Source organism: Tarenaya hassleriana, unplaced genomic scaffold (genome assembly GCF_000463585.1).
Source record: "Tarenaya hassleriana unplaced genomic scaffold, ASM46358v1 Cleome5, whole genome shotgun sequence".
Lineage (NCBI taxonomy): Eukaryota > Viridiplantae > Streptophyta > Magnoliopsida > Brassicales > Cleomaceae > Tarenaya > Tarenaya hassleriana.
The window spans coordinates 4,013,508-4,033,211 of NW_010967707.1; the positions used below are offsets into that span (position 1 = coordinate 4,013,508).

Sequence of the window (19,704 nt, forward strand, 5' to 3'; positions counted from 1 at the left end):
CTTCAAAATCAATTCAATTATTCTGATTAAGGTACTACTATATATTTTTAATTGTGTATCATTCTAATTATATATCAGAATTATGGATCTATATACAAATCAAATTATATTTTTCTAAGTATGTTTAATTTTATCAGAATCGGAACTTTTCGTTTTTTTTTAAGTTGGGAAAAAAATACCCTTGCGATTATTTTCCTTTTATAATTTATTTATAACCATATGGAAAACACAAAGTTCATGGCAAAGACTTTTCACAGTGGTGGTGGCCCCACAACAGCTCAGTTTGTTGTTTGGGTGGGATCTCAAAAACCAACCACACCAACTTCACTACCACAAATAAAATATCAGACATTATATTATAAATATATGACATCACGAATGTCCAACCATGTTGATTATCATCACCACCATGACCATGATGATGACAGCAGTAGGATTATGGAGATTGTGCTTTGCCACGCAACCAAGAAGGGTCCCAGAGGGAGCAGACCCTCGAAACCAAAGAGAAGGTTCATCAGCGAAGGCTTTTTTATTCCACTTTGTGACGATTATTACTCATTTACTCAGTACACCAATTAAAAAATGATGTATATATCTAATTACAGTATTCATAACCCAAAAAAAACAAAACCAAACAAATTCTTCTCATTTCTCATTCCACAGATTGATGGTTTCACCATTCCTCTTTATTTCTTCTTCTTCTTCTTCTTCCACATACCATACATCTTCACTGTTTCATATCAAAACCAACGATCGTTATCGCCCGGTTTTCGTTACAAAAGACCGCGAAAATGACGAACCGATCCCGAAAATGAATTCAAGTTTTAACCTTTCGAACAAAGTTTTCGCCTTTTTTATCCACTGTGAATTCACCGGCATGATGTGAAATACGAGCCGTGGCCAAAACCTCCGAGCATTCGACAGGCTACTCCGAGCAACTTTCCTGTCATGTTCCAACATTCACAAACGTCGAAAAGCTTCGTCAGGCAAAACCCTTCATTATTTATGGATGAATGATTGTTGTTATGTGATTAAGCAATCTCGGTTTAAACTTAGAAACCGATTATTCTCCTAAATCTCTATGACCTAATAATATACTTTCGACGGCCAAATGCTTTCTCTGATCTGCATTATCGCTTCTGGTCATCGCCCTTTAGTCGGAGTGATGAGTTCCGTGGTATTTCTTTCGATAGTTTAGAGGTTGCTTCCTCTGCGGGAACTATCAAACTGCGTGAATCTAATGCTTGGGAACCCTAATCTTGCACCAAAAGTAACTTCCCCGATATCTACACGAGTAGGAACTCAAGAACTAAGACTGCATTTCCCGACATTGCTTCTCTTTCGAAGCAAAAGACTGAGCGTTGAGATAATTACAGCACTTTGGCATGTCATCCGAAACTTTCCAGAATCGAAAAATCAATTCCTTTGCAGTCGGAAGCCTCATCTAACCTTAGTAAACTCCATGTCTGCAACCCTAAGTCCTAACTCAACTTGAATCTAAGCACTAAAAACTACGGATTCAGACAAGCAGTTAGAGGGAAACATAAAGACATCAATCGAGGAAATGTGTCAATACTCACCTCTTCTCGGCTGCACAACTTTCTTAGCGGCACTGCTCGGTTTCTTCACCATCTCAGCCTCCTCTTCCGGCAACATAACCCCATCAATCCCCTGAACCGAAATCCGACCATCCGTATAGATGTCGGGATCGAACAAGTACGCAGACCGATCTCCATGTCCGAATTTCACCGACCCATCAGCTTCCTCGGCCACGACCTTGTGCGGAAACCGCAATGTATCGTATCTTACCTTCCTGAATCTCCGAACCGCATTGTACATACTCTCCTCTGTTTGGTACTCCGGTATTATATGGTAATATACGATCTGCTCCGGAGCTCCTGGTTCGCTCAGTTGGTCCGTCGTCAACTTCGCCATGGCTTCGTCGTTCGGAGCAAGAACCGTTAGAACATAACCCTCCGACACTAGTCTCCCCATCTCCGTCGCTAACGATGTCAGATTCACGAGAATGTCGGCCATTTCGTTGTACCCACCGTAATGTAACAGCGTCTGGATGAAATCTTTAACTTGGGCCTCCCCGTCGAAGTGGTGGTGACGACCTCCGGGTCCCGGCGCCGGCGCTGGAGCGAGGGAAGGTCCCGGAGCCATGGCGTCGTAGATCGGGAGCACCGGAGGAGCTCCGGAGGGTACGGCGGCGGATGAGGGTTTCTTGAGGCGGTGGGTTCTCGGGTCAACCTCCGGGGCTCCGGTGGGTAGGACGGCAGAGATTTCCCGGAGGCTTCGCCGGCGGTTGAAGTCCGCTTGAACAGACCGAGGGATGAGAAGCCGTTCGATCCCGTGGATGACGCCGTCGGGTCGGGTCACGTCATCCGGTCGGATAACCTCAGCAGAATCAACCATTTTCTTGCCTGTTTTCTTGGCGTTGACCAGATGGACATTGTCTTCCCCGAGCGTCTCGTGCCTGACCTGACCCGAGTCCTCGTCGGGCCACTGGTGAGACCCGACCCGTTTGGGGAGAATGTGGAACACTAGCAAAGTTTGCAGAGATTTGAGGTTGCCGGGTTCGAGCAAGAACCGCTTGAAATCAGGGTCGAGCCCTCGCTCGAGAGCTTCATTGCAAGGGGCAAAAATGGTAATATTGTGTCGGCCGACAGTGTCTTCTAGTGTCTGGAGGAGAAGGGCCTTCTCAACGAGCTCGGCGAGCTCTGTGTAACGAGAGTCGAGGAGAGCGACGAGGACGGAGTTGGAGCTGATCTGACCCGAACCCGACCCGGAAGAGTAATTTCGACCCGGTTCGGTATTCGGGTAATGGGGCAATGCAGAAGCGGCGGAGAAAGAGACGAAGAAGAGGAGATGGAGAATGGCGACGACGGAGACACCATAGATGCGGCCATCCATGGTGCTCTCAACGATTGAAGAAAACAAAAATCAGCAACCGTCGGTGGGGGAAAGCAGATGCAGAGAGAGAAGGCTTGTTGGAACGTGTAGTACTAGTTTTGCGGGTTTTCGGACAGGCTGGTCATGGGGCCCAAACAGTGTCGGAAAAATATTTTGTTTTTTTTCTTTTCTTTTTTTCATTAAATGAGTGTGGCTTTCTTCCTGTCGGCTCAGCTCGGCTTCATCTTGCACTAAACTTTAAAAAATCATAAATAATTAAATATACCTTAAAAAGTCATAAATATTTTATAATTTGGAGTAATGTTTCATTTTTCATTCGACATAATTAATTCCGCGATTTTATAAAAATCGTATCAAATTCAAATTAGAAAAGTAATTCGGTACACTATCAGTTCAGTTCCAAATTATTTTTATGTTTTAAAACCGAAAAAAGAAAGAAATTTGTACTCACACTGATATTTAATTAGATATTTATCGGATTCATTTCGTTATTTATTGAGTTCGGTTAGGAAGCGATTTTATTTATTTTTACAAAAAATTATATCAAATTAAAATGGAATATTATTTTGGATCATTTAACTTCAATTATAAAATGATAATTGATGTATTATTTAAAGGAAGGGAGACTTGGAACAAGAAGAAGAAGCCGAGTAAGAGAACACGTGGCTCTCTCTCAGACAAGCTGTCGGTGCGTCCGTCACCTGCCTTGTTTTTTATTTACTGTTATTTTTAATGCCACTTGTTTGTAAAAGCCCGTTCTGACCCATTTTTAGGCCCATCTCACGCACCATTGTTTCTAAAAGCCCGTTTGGATAATCCGAATTAATTTGGAACGTGTTTTTTTAGAATCGGAAAATAGATATTTAAACCAAGTAAAATTTAAAAAAATAAACAAAACATATTAAAAATAAAATAATTTGTCCGTAAAAGATGATTTTGAATCGAATCCAAACAATATCGAATTGAATCAAAAATGGTTTACATATATTTATTATAAACATAAAAAATTCTACTAGAAAATAAATGGAATTTTTTGAAATTTTTTAAAAAATGGGCCCGTTATGGAGTTTATCAGTCTCCCTTTGATGTTATGAAACTTTCTTTCAAGTTCGATTTGAGAAATTGGATAAAAATAAAGAAAAATATTCAATAGATATCATTGTTGAACATAATAATTTAATATAAAAAAAATCTTTGCATTAGAAAATCGCAAACAACATCGTACATATTCATGTACATACATAGACATACCATTATATATAGAAAGTAGATCTCAATTTGCATATTAACTTCCTGAGGCCCAAATCGTTAGTAATTTGTAGGCTTAAATTTTGTTTCTCAAAAATAGCCCAATGGGTTCAGATAGTGATTGATATGTAATATTTATATTATGAAATGGGTTGGATTGGTATTAGTCTGGATACAGCAAAATCATTCTATTAGGTCTAATCAAGCCGGTTTTACATGAAGAAGATTTAACTCAGCATGTTATATAGATGTGCACGTATATATATATTTGATAATGGTGATGCCCAGCGTTGGAACTGTGGTCAATGTCATAATTTATATATTTATATATTAAAAACGAACAAAAGAATGATGTCAGAATAATAGTATAGAAACATATAGTTAATACGCCAAAAGAACCGAAAGGGCACGTTGAATTAGTTTTCAACATTTGCACGTGTCCCTCCACGTCGACAAAAAATAGACAGTAAATATATATATATATATATATATATATATATATATATATATATATTAATAAACTAAAGTAAAATAACCGACTAGTCGGCAACTATTATATTATGTGAACATTATCTAATCCCCACATATTAGAAATAAATTCACGAATAATCACACGTAATCCGTATAATATATATAGCCCAATGATATTTAAAGATTTTTTGGACAATAGTATATGTATTTGTGTTTCTCACCATACACTGGGATTGAATATTATATAATCAATTACCTAGGGTACATATATACATATATATATATATATATATGCAAAGATTTATGTTCCATCCTAACTTTGATAGATCTATTCGATTAAAAGAGATTTGTTCGAGATTAAAAAAAAATCGATCTATTCGATTAAGTTACGTTTAATATAACTTAAACAAATCGGATTCCTGGTCGGTTATATTTAAAAAATAAATAAATTAAAACTGACGATATTATATCGAAGACACATATGGAAAATATTAGATCAATTCGTTAGTAGATATATATAATAAACGTAACAAATAATGTAATAGAAAAAGGTTTAAAATTTATGAATTAAAGGCACTTAATAAAACTAAAATATATATTTCTTGTGGACCACTTTTATACTATTTAAGGTGTTTGTGAATTTTGTTTCCCAAGCCTTATTTTATGAAAACCTTTCCATGGAATTCAACACAAATAAAAGGAACAATTTTAAACAAAATAAAAATATAATAAATGAGGGGTAAAGAAAATAGAAAGAGAAGGTGGGGGTAGGAAAATCGCAGTTAATGCTCAGGGTGGGGGTAAAAAAAGAAATCATGGGGCCCACTATGACCACGAGCTTCAGGACAATGACAGTTTACACGAAGACTGGTTTAATTATCACTCCACCCTTCCCCGTGGTAGTGAAATTTACCGACCTTTTTTAAATACGGAAATCTAATCTCTGCATAATTTAGATTGAGTTAGATTTGTTGTATATTGGAATTATCTATTGATAAAATTCAAAGTTTCACAAATTTATCGCGAGTATGAATAAATATTTGTATTTATTAAAATTATAAAAACTCTCTTTGATTTCTTTAAATTACAAAATTATTAAACTAAGATGTTTCTTAAATTTTATACAAATATAATTTCCTCCTATAAATTTTAATTTCAAAAAATCTAAAATTAATATATACAAAATTTGAATAATTTAAAGTATAGCCAAACATGTACCTACCATGTTTTAGAGTACATTATATAATGACTGTTAAATTTTTTTTACATTTTTATTATAATTTGGATTCACCACCTGAACCCCTCTTTTCTCGCGTTCTGAAAGCGACTTTCTAGGCCCCTAGTTGGTGCCTACGGTAAAAAGCCTACACTTCCCACCACCATTATCTCTATTTTTCCTATATTTTAATTTTTTACCATCCTCAGAATTTCATGTCTGTTTTATTCGAATCTAATTTAAAGCTTCGGGAGATATGTTTCTAATTGTTTTTGCCCGTTAGGTCAGTGATATTATTTCGTAATTTCCAAAAAAAATTTATAATTTTTATATGTAATATATTTAAAAGATTATATGATATATATATATATATATATGTTATGTTTTTTCTATAATCTGAATTTTTTTTATCTAACTACATCTTCGAAATGAATATCTTTCGCCCGATAGAAACACATCTCGATATATATATATATATATAATGTTACATGGCATATATTATTATTATTCATATTAAACCTAACTAGATGGAATATCATAATAACTGGAATAACAAAGTTACACGATATAAACAACGAAACAAGAGTAAACTTTTGTTTTTCCTGTTTAGTTTTCGTACTTAAATTTCGTTTCTCGCACAATATAGACAAATTTATGTGGTTTAAAATATCAAAATTAATTATAAAAATAGGGAAAATATCATGGGAAATAAGATAAAATAAGAAACTACATTTAGGTTTTAAAAGTAAATTTACGAAGGGATGGGATTAGAATTGTACATCTGTATATTTACTGAGTTACGGAATCTCGTTTTCTTACTTAGTCGTCAAATGCAAAAGATTCCTTTTTTGGAAATTAGCCAACAAAGATTTTGCTACATGTTTCCATTATGTGTTTTAGTGTCATTAGGTTTCTATAGCCCCTCCTCGTCCGTACGCCTCAACATTAGATCCTGTCTTCCTTTTATTGCGTATGTATATGTGTGTGTATATACACTGAATAATGTTAGTTTCTGTTTGATTATGCATCTTGTTGGACGACGCTTTTGTTTACAAACTTAATATTTTTAATGTAATCCATAAAAAAACTAATCTAATTCAACATAAAATCAAATAATTATGTATAAGTGAAAAATCCAAAAAAAAATCGAATCAAACTCAAATACTAACAAAAACCTGGAAAACTGCCTCTAATTATATATATGATATAGATTTTTCAGACCATTATATTTTTAAGCTTTTCGTCATGAGATGATCGATCGTATAATGATCATATTGTGAATTCGAAAATCATATACCAAAGGGATCGTGGAAAAATGAATCATAAAATGATATAAAAAAGCACACTTTTTACACTTCCCAGTTCCCATCATTCATCATTCGTTGTCGGCTTCTCCGCCGGCGAAAGATGGCCACGGCGGCGATGGTGCGGCGGACTTCGACACTGTTTCTCGTTCCGACAGGCTTCGCCAGAATCCGGCGCCGTAGAATCTGCTCCACATCTCCTTCTCCAATGCTATCACCGCCGCGTCTTCCTCCTCCGCGGCTGCTGCCGCCAGCATTGGCGCCATTGTCGATTTCCCCCGAATCGTCCTCGTCCTCTGAGGCGTCCCTGCTCTCCAACGGATAGATAGCGAACTCTGAGCTCCCGCGGCGGTGACTCCGGTGGGTATCCGGAGGCGGAGGCGGCGGAAGATGTCCGCTCTTCACGAGGCGTTTCCGGCGGCGGTGGCGTAGGGCGCGGCGGCAGAGACCAGCCGGAACTTTGTAGACGGCGAGGACGAGGAGCTTTCCGAGTCCGCAGGGACAGCAGCACCACACGGCGGCGCAGCTCGCCGTCGTGCCTCCGCAGAACTCCGCTGCCGTGGCTCCGCCGGTGCACGACAAAGCCCTCGGCGTCGGCGTGGAGAGGCTCCGTTGGAGGAGAGGCTGTCTCCTGCTGAGCGACGGCGACGGCGACGGAGTATCAGTTGTACGGATCAGTGACGGCAACCGCCGCGAGGTCTGCCTCGTGTCGAAGCGCAACGTCGTGGACATTATCGTCGCCGGAGAAAAAAGGAGAAAAAAAAAAACAAAAACGGCCACAGATTATTTCGATTCGGTGTCTGAAATTTTAGGGATTTGGAATCGGAAACGGAGATGAAGATCCAGATTATTAGCTCTGACGAAGATTTTTTTATCTCAATGGCACGAGAAACTCGCGGAAATTCGAAAGGGCCTGTTTGGGATCAGAGAAAATCCCCAAGAAAAATTCAATCACCGTGTCTCGGAATTCGAAGAAGAGGAAGACGACCCATATTATATTTGGAGTTGAACAGAAATGCCCAGAACCAGATACCGGAAATCGAAGTCTCGGCCGACGCAGCGCCGTGAAATCGGCGGCGAAGATACGTCGGAAAGAGGCTGAGGCAACAAGGAAGCACGCAGAGACGAGAAACAGAGCCCGCCGAAGAGGGAAAAAAACAGAGAATCAAGCGGTAAAATCGGCGGGGAATTTTGTGATCCGGTGGTATAATCGAAGTTGGTCCGAAAACGGAGGGAGAAATGAGGAGTTGAATAAGGGGAGAGAGAGAGAGAGAGAGAGAGAGGGGGGGTCGCGAGGGGGTTGAAGAAGACGAAGGATGAGGTGTTTTCTGACTCCAAATCAATGATATTATATATAATGTTGCAATGATATATTTATTAATTATCTTTCGTTATCTTTTCATTTTTTTTTGTTGATAATGTAGACATCTCTAAGTTTATTTATTAGGCATGTAACCAATTAATATTATTGATTAACGATTTTACCAATTTAATATTTTTATTAATACCGAATTTTTAAAATAAAAATATATTCTCAAAGTTCTTTCATTCACACGGCCTTTTTTAATTTCAGATTTTCTTGTTGTCAATTTAACTGTCTAACAATATTTATAAAAATAAAATGGGTACCGCCACGATGGATGAGAGTAAAAGAATATTGAAAATGATTTTTTAAGTTATGATAACATTAAATATTTTACTAGTTTGATTTTTAAAATTAAATCTGATTAATTTTTATTTGGATATAATTTGATTCTATTTGTTTTTATCGAAAAAGCAATATTCTTATCTATTTGATACAAAGTATATGAACAACCGTGACAAAGTAGACTAAGCCAACCTTTGTATTGAACAAATCCTGTTTCAAGTAATATTCCCCCATAGTCTACCATGCCGATGGTGATATACATTATAAAAATCGAATAAAATTAAGAATATGTACATATAATAATATAAAAATAGAATAAAATTAATAATTTGACATCATCAGATTCTTAGTTGATGTCATCGCTCGTCGTCGGCTTTTAGATATTGATAATTAATGAGTGACGTACTACAATCAATTTTAACAAATAAGATGCTTGAATAATTAATTTAAGTATATACTCAAGAAAAATATTTAATATATTTTTGAAACAAATCCCTTTTCTTTATTGTGGGATATTCCTCGGCAGTTTATGGAAAAATAGTCCAAAAAAATTAATTATACAAATCTCGAATTTTCTTATTATGATGGTATGTATGTATATATCCATGATTATGTGATTTGTTTTTAAAATCTTCACTTATAGTTGTTGTTTAGTTGTCTTATCTAAAAGGGTAATGAAGAACATAACCTAAGATAAAAATGGAATAAAGAGTGTTGAAGGAAATGAAAAAAAATGTTGGAACATGTATGAGGTCAATGGAATCAAATTTTTTTATTTATTTAAAATTATGACTTGTGATCTTCTAAAGTAATTTTCCAAAAAAAAAAGTCTAAAGTATTGAAATTGACTTCGAATGTCCAATAAAACATATATTTTTAATCCAAGATTTTCAATTTATCCCCCTTTATCTAGATTTCATACGAAAGGTATTTTACTGATTTAAACATAACGTGAGTTGGAATTGCTGCGGAAGTCATGTGATTGTCTTTGCCAGTGTAACTGTCGTAAATTAAAAAAAAAACAATATTTTTTTTTGTTTTTTATAATTGGATATTTTTTTTAAATGAATTTGAAAGTAATTTTTGAAAGATTGTCATGTCAATAATGCAATAAGCAAAGACCATGGTATAAAATTTAATTCCTTTTTTAGTGGCAATTTAATTTATAATCTACACCATTATGAAGATAACTTAATTGTATAGAATATTGTTAGATTCATTTTTAGTAGCTATTTAATTTCTAGTCTATATCAAGAAGATAATGAATTAATTAGATAGAATATCTCCCGCAAACGTCCGTTAAAACGAACACTTGATAGGTTTTTCTCTGGCACAAAAGAAAATATTAGGCATGAAATGACACGTGCTTAATTTAACCATTATATCAATCACATGTTATATCAATCGGTCACTTTTCAAGAACACTGTGACATCTAATCGGCACAATCAAATATGCGCCACGCTACTTTTGTCGATATCGCATTTGGGACATGTGGTAAAATTAGGTCTAATACATTAAGAGAGATAAAAATGAGTACATGTCAGAGTGTATGTGTATGTATACGTGCATGTGCATGTATATATGGGAATTTATGAAAGCATTGTACTTTGGTTATAGCATTTTTGTTTGCAAACTTTGGACCAAAGGTGCTTCCTCGTGACCCAACATGCATGCATGTCGTTTCTAATGTGGATACAGAATCGTGGGGTAATTATATACGAGGAATACGAAATATCGAAAGAAATTAGAATATTTATTATTTTTATAAAACTTTCAATTCCAAAAGAAATATAACTCTAAACGAATCTAAATCAAACAAAGTACAAAAGATAATAAGATATATAAAAAATCAATATTACGATTAATTTTCAATAGTATACGAATATTAAACCTCGCTAGGCTATATAGATATATATAACTTGGGTTGGAGTATTTATAAATTATAACAAATTAGCTGTGATAATCAAAATAAGTTTTTCTACGTAAAGAAAATAACTATCACATGGGCTTACTAAGAAGAGCCATTACCAATAAATCATATTGTTATATGAAAACAAAATAATATTAATTACATTTTCTTAGTAGCATTAAGCCGAAGGCTAATAAATCCAAAGAGAACCCGACCCACCAATGTCAACTGTGATAAAGTACGGGCCGACAAACCTATTTTCCCGATCCCAAATCAGTTTCCGTTTTGCTAAAAGATGAATCGTTTCAATCAAATATCGTTCGTTTTTATATTTTGACGTAAATAATTTATATTGTAAAATTAACCAATGGTCACATTACTACCGCTATGGCATTATAATTATTTAATAAACATATTTTCCCAAAAACCTAGAATCAAAATAAAAATCTTTTCATACATTTCGTACCCTTTATTTCTTGCTTTTTGTGAAAATATAATTGTTTTCTTACGTTTCTATTATATTCTAGTCAAAGAAAATCCTTACGATTGAGATGTCTTGCAGAACTATAAATGTATGGTTACATTACATACATTTAAAACCCGACCAGACAAGGCCTAGACCGGACAGTGACCCAAAAATTCAAGACTGGATTTATTCGACCCGTGTTTTAACTTTTGAAAAAGACATTGAAATTTCAAGAGAAAAATCTCGAAATTTCTGTAATTTTAAAAATAACTGTTCATCATGTACTTTATGGTCATGGATAATAATTTTACCCGAATCTAAATCCAGTTTTCGAATTTTTTTCTGCTAAACAATTCGATCTCATCTCATACAGTAGCCGACACCCAAAATTCGAGAATTTTTTTCCTGCCAATATATTGTTACAGGCCGTGACGACATGCAAAGACAGCAAAAACTATGTAATAAAACGTTTTTTTTTTTTTTGTAAGCGATCAGATCGTCGCAAGCTGTTGTGGTAGAGAACAAGGGTCACTTACTCTCCCATGGAAGAACTGTAAGAGGAAGGTTTGATTCGAGACAATACTCTGCTATGATTCGAGACAACACTCCCTCTTCGGTTAGCACGGGTTTCTCAGCCTCGATCTCGGGATTGCTTACACGAGCAGAACTGCATTTATACAGCCATCATTCTCGGGATTATTCGTAACCTGTGCATATTTCCCTGCCATCCATTCAAGAAGAGTAATAAGAAACCAGTGGGGAAGATGAACACAGTTGCAGAAACATTATTAGTTCAGCGCACGAGTATATCCGCCTTACCCCACACGACTTTTCCAGCAGGTGTAACAAGACCGAGCTCGCTCACGTTGACCTGAAACCCACCACCAAAGTGTACAATGTTTGAGAAATATAATTGTTGCAGGAAGGTTTCGGCTTCAGAATTTAGAATTAAACCTCGATGATTGTCCCCTTAGTCATCACACCGAGAGAGGTATACATAGGACCATTAGGGTTCTTCTTGACCCCAATGATGTCGAGACAGAAAGTGCATTTTAGTTCAGGGTGGGTGACATGAGCCTTGGTGAACCGTAGCCCAGATGGACGGATGAAACGCTCGTACTTGGGCGGTTTTCTAGTGAAACCAGGTCCAACAAATGTAGCCTTTGTAACCATCCTCTTCCATTGCTTGGCTACAGTTCGATACATAGAGGGCCAAACGTCAGAGATTGCAAATAACCACTTAGCTTATAAGCTAAAACCCATTCGATCATCTTCTTAGCCTCCATAACTATGGGTTACAGACAAAAACTTTACACAGTGGCATCTAACGAGTAAGTGAGTAACTAGTAACGAGCATGAAAAAATAAACCAAACAACGGACGGGATGACGTCAGAGGAAATACGTACTTTTCCTCTTCCCGGATCGGATCACTCTAAACATCTCATCTTCAGCAACAGGGCGGACCTGAAAAAAGAAAGTGGTTTTGTCAGGCAAAAGAGAAGGAAAAAAACAGAAGGGATATAGCCATTCATTGGGAAATCTACTGAGAGAATGCACATTCGAAGCACGGAATACAATTATCAAACTATTGGGAGTCAGTAATACAATCCTACCTTTGGCAAAGGGACCTCCCATTTCCCAGCTTTCTCCTTTCTCTTCTGTTTAATGGTGTTGCTCAGAACCTACACAGGAAAATTATCGAATTTGGAAACAAAACTGATCATGAAACAACCAAACAAATCATTCAGAATTTGTTAATGTCCACCAAAAACACAATCCACCTTGGCCCGTGTAGTGTTCTCACGATCAAGTAAATAGGCAGGAACAGCTCCGTCATGAACATCCTCGTCAACCTTCCGTCGGCTTGATGACTCTTCATGCATTTTCAATCTGTATCGACCAATCAAACAAATGTAAGAAAACCTGACAAAGCATCAACAGATAATATTGCACATACGGATAGAAGTTCTCGACGTATGATTAATGAAAGATCGTCCAAAATCCCCACGAAATGTCACCACTCGTTATTACAGAACTAGCAAACACCAAACAAAACGCTACATTCCACGTTCCCCACAATACAATACACTGACAGAATGTCAGACAATATGTTGAAACTAGAGAAGAGGCAAAAAAAAAAACTTACGTCTTCTTCATGAGGGCTTTCTCAGCATAGTTTTTCTTGGCAATCATCTTACCCTTTATACCCAGAGCCTGGTTTTCCAACAAACAGTTCAGACATTAATCGAATCAACAAAAGGAAAACAAACCAAAAAGAAGAAGAAGAAGATGAATAAAAGACGATCGATGCAGAAACAGGAGGAGAAATCCGAACCTTCTGGGCCATGGCGGAGCGCTTGTGAACTTCACGCGCCTCCTTCTTGCGCTTGCGCTCGAAATGATCGAGGCGGTATCCATGCCTCTTCCTGTGAAGCTCAATGTAATCTCCCTGCGGCTGTTTCCATACACCAAACAAATCAAAGGGAAAAAAAAATCAGGAAAGAGCTCCAAGAGACCGAATTGGGAAGTAGAAAAAGCTCAAACTTTCCAAGACGAAATCGGGATTGAGGCGGAGAAGAAGAACGAACCATGGCTAAAGAACTTCGAATCGACCAGACGGAGAGTGAAACAGGATGCAGAAACAGAAGCTAGGGTTTTGTGAATTAACCGCCTGAGCCGAAAGATGGGAACGGGTTTTAAGTATCGGGTCGGGTCGGATCTGGTCGTGCCTGAGCCACTATTTGGGCCATTAGTGCTCGGCCTCTGTGATTGAGCCCATAAGAAAGTAAATGGGCTTACATTTTGAGCCCAAACTTACTAAAATTCCAGATGGAAAACCTTTTCTTTTTTAAACCGACTCAACATATATATAGATAAGACAGTGATAATATATTTTAAATTTTCGAGTTTAGCTATGTGTCACGTGGAATAATTTCAAAGGCGTATAAAATTTCTATTTTGTTATAGTAAAAATATGAATTTATTGGTTTATAAAATATTTGTCTATTTTGTTCGTTTATGTAATAATTTGGAAGAATCATTGTCCCATTAACAGTTCCCACTTGGAAAATTTAATCGAACCTGTCAAAGCTCAAACGCATGACCAGAGACATTAGGTTCTTTAGTTCTTATTTATTTTTCTGTTTCACTCTTATTTTAAAAATGTTAAAATTTATAAATTTATAATCTGGCGTTATAGATCTTGTTCGACGTCTAACTACACTTTAAAACATTATTTATAAAAAAAAAAATCGTCAAAAAATTTAAGTTGGTTAAACTATTTTTTAGATTTTATTAGTAAAATCGGAATTGATAATTACCGAATGAATATTTGAAAATTTACAAGTGTAATGATGATGTCGAGGGAGTAAAATCCCTTATGTTGCGGCTTGGCTTATGTTTCATTCATTGTCCTCATGAGTTACCCATTTCTTCATGCTTGATTACTCTATTACGGGGATTTAATATTAAATAAATAAATTTCCAATTAGGTTTATATCAAAATTCAAGTTCTATTATAAAAATATCTTATTTATTCCAATTTATATAGAATTCTATTTGAATATCGTCACAAGTGAGAAATCATATTGAAAATGCTATTTTTTTTTTGGTCTTTTAGATATCATATTTGAATTGTTTACATAATTAGTTTCGCACGCTATCTATAGAAGATGTAGAATGACTATTATACCCTTTTGCATATGATCCCCATTGATGAGATCACGAGATATACGAGAGAGAGAGAGAGAATTAGGAATCATAAAGAGGCAAGCTTTGTGGTGCAATGAAGCAAAGAGACAACTTTGCCTTTTCTCCAGTATCTTATACTATAATGGATTAAGATTTGCTTATGAGATTTTATCATTTGGCATAAATTCTCCTCCAGTGAAAAAAAAAATGGAATTCCCTCTGTGTCGTATGTTTCTTCCCTTATCTGTTACCGTGTGTTCTCTTTCTCCTTTCCTTTTTCTGTGTAATAGCTTCTCGAATTTGTCTGAATTCGTTCCCCATCTGGGTTCGCCTAAATTTCGTTTCTTTTTGTTGTTTCATTCCAGATTCGAGGTCGGTTCTTGATTGTGGCGCCATTAGTGATGTGATGTGATTTTCTCTTTCCGCATGTGTCGGCGAACATCCACCATGAAAACCCATTTGAAGACGAAGCTTTTTGTTCTTCCACTTGTTTGTTGTATTGTCTCTGTGGCTTTTTCTACTACAGATCCCAATGACCTTGATGTTCTCAACGAGTTTCGCAACGGATTGATTCGCAACGGATTGAAGAATCCAGAGCTTCTACAGTGGCCTGACAATGGCGACGATCCGTGCGGACAACCTAGCTGGAAACATGTATTCTGCGAAAACACCAGAGTTACTCAGATTCAAGTTCAGGGTCTTGGTCTCAAGGGTCACTTACCATATAATCTCAACAAGCTCTCAGAGCTCATCAATGTGGGCCTTCAAAGGAATCAATTCTCCGGGAAATTACCTTCCTTCAGTGGCTTAGCCAAGCTACAGTTTGCTTACCTTGATTACAATGCTTTCGATTCGATCCCTGGAAATTTCTTTGATGGGCTTTCGAGTCTCCAAGTTCTGGCATTGGATCACAACAACTTCAATTCCACCGCTGGTTGGATGTTCCCTGAATCATTGCAGGGTTCTTCACAGCTTTCCAATCTTTCTTGTATGAGTTGTAATCTGGTTGGACCATTGCCTGGTTTTCTTGGGAACATGTCATCTTTGACGAACCTCAGGCTCTCTGACAATAGCTTGTCAGGTGAGATTCCTCCGAGCTTTGGACAATCACAGCTAAGAACATTGTCTCTCAACAATCAGAGAAGTGGTGGCTTAACGGGTTCTATTGACGTTTTGACATTAATCAGTTCTCTTGAAGTCCTTTGGCTGCAAGGCAATCAATTCAGTGGTCCAATCCCTGAAAGTGTAGGTAATTTAACTCTCTTGAAGGATCTTGATCTCAATGGTAATAAACTTGTTGGTCTGATCCCTCAGAGTTTGGCTGATCTTTTATTAGATCGTTTGGATTTAAACAATAACCTCCTCATGGGTCCAATTCCTGAGTTTAAGGTTACTAATGTAATTTATGCTGAGAATCCATTTTGTCAAACCAAAGAAGGATTCGCTTGTGCTCCAGAGGTTATGACACTTATTGAGTTCCTTCGTGAGTTGAATTACCCTCCGAGGCTTGCCTCTGAATGGGTTGGTAATGATCCATGTGGAGGATCTTGGCTTGGCTTGAGATGCAATGCTGAAGGAAAGATCGAGATCATGAACCTGCCTAGACTTAATCTTACCGGTACATTGAGCCCTTCTGTTGCAAAATTAGGTTCACTTTCTCAGATTAGGTTTCAGTTTAACCATATAAACGGTCCAATCCCTGAGAATTGGACTGCTCTGAAATCTCTCAAGACTTTGGATCTTAGTGGCAACAACATATCTCCACCATTACCAAAGTTTAGTAAGACCTTAGATTTTGTCATAGATGGGAACCCTTTGTTCTCGAAAAATCGGTCTATTACATCTCCCTCACCAATGGGAAACCTGCCTTCTAGTACTTCAGGATCCCCAGAGGATCGTACTCGCTCTCCACGGGCCAAAGGGCCTTCCTTTTCTCCTCATGATAGCTCTGGTGCTAGAATAAACAAACCGAAAAGTGGTAAAAATCCCGTTTTTGTTGTTGTTGTTGCTCCTTTAGCCAGTGTTGCCATTATCACTCTAATTGTTGTTCCTCTTTCTATCTACTGTTGTTCAAAGAGGAGAAGAACACACAGCTTAGCTCCAAATCCCCCAGTGATTCACTCGGGAGATCGGTCTGATTCAGACAACTTGGTTAAGATTGCTGTTGTGAATGACATCAATGGAAGCACTTCCACTGGAAGGGGTTCTGCGAGCAAAAACAGTAGCAGCATGGCTGGTTCACATGTCATTGAGTCTGGAAATCTGGTTATCTCACTGCAAGTCCTCAGAAATGTCACGGAGAATTTTGCTCCGGAGAATGAGCTTGGACGAGGTGGATTTGGCATTGTATATAAAGGAGAGCTAGAGGATGGGACGAAAATAGCTGTCAAGAGAATGCAGGCTGGTGTCATAAGCACCAAGGCCTTGAATGAGTTCCATGCTGAAATCTCGGTTCTTTCCAAAGTTCGTCACCGTCATTTGGTGTCTTTACTCTGTTATTCCATCGAAGGGAATGAGAGAATGTTGGTTTACGAGTACATGCCACAAGGAGCTCTTAGCAAGCATTTGTTTCACTGGAAGAGTTTGAAATTGGAACCTCTCTCATGGAAGAGGAGGTTAAATATTGCACTGGATGTAGCAAGGGGAATGGAGTATCTCCATAGCCTAGCTCATCAGAGCTTCATACATAGAGATCTTAAATCTTCAAATATCTTACTCGGTGATGATTTCAGAGCAAAGATTTCGGATTTCGGGCTGGTGAAACTCGCTCCCGATACGGAGAAATCTGTAGTGACCAGACTTGCAGGAACCTTTGGATACTTGGCTCCAGAATATGCTGGTAAGCCTACTGCCTCTTGATATCTGATTTCTTTAAATCTGAACTCCAAATTTTCGTTACCGTTCTACTGATATATCTACCCAAATGCAGTGATGGGAAAGATCACCACGAAAGTAGACGTCTTTAGCTTCGGGGTTGTGTTAATGGAACTCCTCACTGGACTAATGGCCCTTGACGAGGACAGACCCGAGGAGAGCCAGTACTTAGCTTCATGGTTTTGGCACATGAAATCAGACAAACAAAAGCTTAGAGCCGCCATTGACAATACCCTCGATGTAAAAGACGAAACTTTCGAGAGTATCTGCGTAGTTGCAGAACTTGCAGGCCATTGTACAGCCCGAGAGCCCAACCAGCGACCCGACATGAGCCATGCTGTGAGTGTTCTCTGTCCACTCGTTGAGAACTGGAAACCTCTCGATGATGAGACGGAGGAATACTCGGGAATAGATTACAGTCTTCCACTTAACCAGATGGTGAAAGGATGGCAAGAAGCTGAAGGAAAGGAGATTAGTTACGTTGATTTGGATGATAGTAAGGGAAGTATCCCCTCGAGGCCTACGGGTTTCGCCGAGTCTTTTACTTCGGCAGATGGGCGGTGAGAGAGCGGAAATTCGGGTATTCGTGTTTTTTTTCCCTCTCTATAGATAGCTTGGAACTATGTTCTCTCTGGTTTACTACTGTTTCTTTCAGATGTTAATGTTGTCTTATAGAATCGGTTGCTCTTAGTTCGTGTTCTTCTTCTTCTTGTTCATGCTTTGCTTAAGTCACATCACTTTCAGAAAATTCTTCTTGGTTAGGTTTTTTTTTGGTCTTAAGACATGGAATTCTACAAGATGCAAGCTTTCATTACCAGATCAAGAAACCAGTTTTTTTTTTCATGTCATAAACTCCACAGACAGATCCATGGCTTGAGAAAATGAAGATTCCCTTTGATCTTGATCATGAACAAAGAAGACGCAACCCTGCAATCTATTTCGAGGGTTGAACAAATTGTTCAGTTATCCGAATAGATCCCGAACATTTCGGATCCGTCCCAGTTGTGCCCCGTACCATGGAACAAAAATTCGCATCATCAAAATACTATAGAGTGTTGGCGAATATTATTTAATAGGTACTAACAGCAGAATAATGTTTTTTGGGGATTATTTGTACAAATAGAAAGATGCAGAAACCATGTGGACACTGTCATGGAAGAGACAGACACCAAAACCTAACATGTAATAGCAAACAAAAGAGCTTCAATAATTTTTTTAAAAAAAATGTAATATGGATGAAGAAAGAAGGTTATAAATTTATATATATATATAACACGGATATTTTATTTCCGTGATAACTTTGATTACGTTATAAATGGTAGAAACGTATTCGCTATATCTTAGATTTAATAGTTAATTGGTAACCAACACACGTATTATCACTTACCTTAAAAACCAAAACGCATGATACAAAATACCTTAAAAGGAACTAATCCAAAACCGAAAAACGACGCAACAAAAGGAGGGATTCATGAATTATGAGACAAATTTAGAATTAAATATAAGATAAAAATGTATATTTATTCAGAGATTGAAATTATATTATCCTTAATATATTAATAAATTTATCGGTCGGTCTCACAAGTAAATCTCATAACCAATCCAAAATCATCCCGCAGACGCAACCGCAACCGCGTCTTATTGACTTCGTTTCCCACAACCACTCCGCTTCCGCGTCATATCACACACACGCGTTATTTCCTCTATGCATATATCCCCTGTATATATATATAGAGATACATATCCGTGCTTCACTGAATATTCGTATATTTGTCAATCATTATTTCAAAAAAAAAAAAGGGGAAATCTTCTTCTTCTTCTTCTTCTTCTTCTTCGCTCGGATTATCTCTGAGGAATTTCGACCGACTCATGGCGGAGAAGCAACCACACCTGAACGGGGCATACTATGGACCGTCGATTCCACCGCCGGCGAAGACGTACCACAGCCACGGCCGTGGCG

At 37.5% G+C, this 19,704-nt stretch overlaps 4 protein-coding genes and 1 pseudogene across 6 annotated transcripts in view; 2 read left to right on the forward strand and 3 right to left on the reverse strand.

Annotated features, from left to right (window-relative positions):
- Positions 1-513: 513 nt before the first annotated feature.
- LOC104826800 (fasciclin-like arabinogalactan protein 17) lies at positions 514-2,988 on the reverse strand. The gene is made up of 3 exons (XM_010559689.1): positions 1,581-2,988; positions 830-943; positions 514-730 (listed from the first exon to the last, which is right to left on the reverse strand). The coding sequence occupies exons 1-2, from the start codon at positions 2,914-2,916 to the stop codon at positions 870-872; spliced, it is 1,410 nt and encodes a 469-aa protein (XP_010557991.1). The 5' UTR covers positions 2,917-2,988; the 3' UTR covers positions 514-730; positions 830-869.
- A 4,135-nt stretch (positions 2,989-7,123) lies between these two features.
- On the reverse strand, positions 7,124-8,436 carry LOC104826801 (annotated as a pseudogene).
- A 3,078-nt stretch (positions 8,437-11,514) lies between these two features.
- Positions 11,515-13,846, reverse strand: LOC104826802 (ribosome biogenesis protein NSA2 homolog). The gene is made up of 9 exons (XM_010559690.1): positions 13,769-13,846; positions 13,516-13,635; positions 13,327-13,394; positions 12,962-13,070; positions 12,794-12,862; positions 12,587-12,644; positions 12,134-12,369; positions 11,999-12,050; positions 11,515-11,900 (listed from the first exon to the last, which is right to left on the reverse strand). The coding sequence occupies exons 1-9, from the start codon at positions 13,769-13,771 to the stop codon at positions 11,833-11,835; spliced, it is 783 nt and encodes a 260-aa protein (XP_010557992.1). The 5' UTR covers positions 13,772-13,846; the 3' UTR covers positions 11,515-11,832.
- A 1,087-nt stretch (positions 13,847-14,933) lies between these two features.
- Positions 14,934-18,447, forward strand: LOC104826803 (receptor-like kinase TMK3). 3 transcript variants are annotated; one of them, XM_010559693.1, is made up of 4 exons: positions 14,935-15,096; positions 15,236-16,115; positions 16,947-17,709; positions 17,800-18,447. In XM_010559693.1, the coding sequence occupies exons 2-4, from the start codon at positions 15,297-15,299 to the stop codon at positions 18,306-18,308; spliced, it is 2,091 nt and encodes a 696-aa protein (XP_010557995.1). In that variant the 5' UTR covers positions 14,935-15,096; positions 15,236-15,296; the 3' UTR covers positions 18,309-18,447. The 3 variants fall into 3 exon arrangements, with proteins under 3 accessions (XP_010557994.1, XP_010557993.1, XP_010557995.1); XM_010559692.1 differs by having other exon boundaries at positions 14,934-15,122; positions 15,236-17,709; XM_010559691.1 differs by having other exon boundaries at positions 14,934-15,096; positions 15,236-17,709.
- A 964-nt stretch (positions 18,448-19,411) lies between these two features.
- LOC104827444 (NDR1/HIN1-Like protein 3-like) overlaps positions 19,412-19,704 on the forward strand; it is a 1,170-nt gene continuing 877 nt past the window's right edge. Inside the window, exon 1 of the mRNA XM_019204028.1 lies at positions 19,412-19,699. Coding sequence (XP_019059573.1) covers positions 19,614-19,699 — 86 coding nt within the window. The 5' untranslated portion in view covers positions 19,412-19,613. The remainder of the gene's footprint in view (positions 19,700-19,704) is intronic.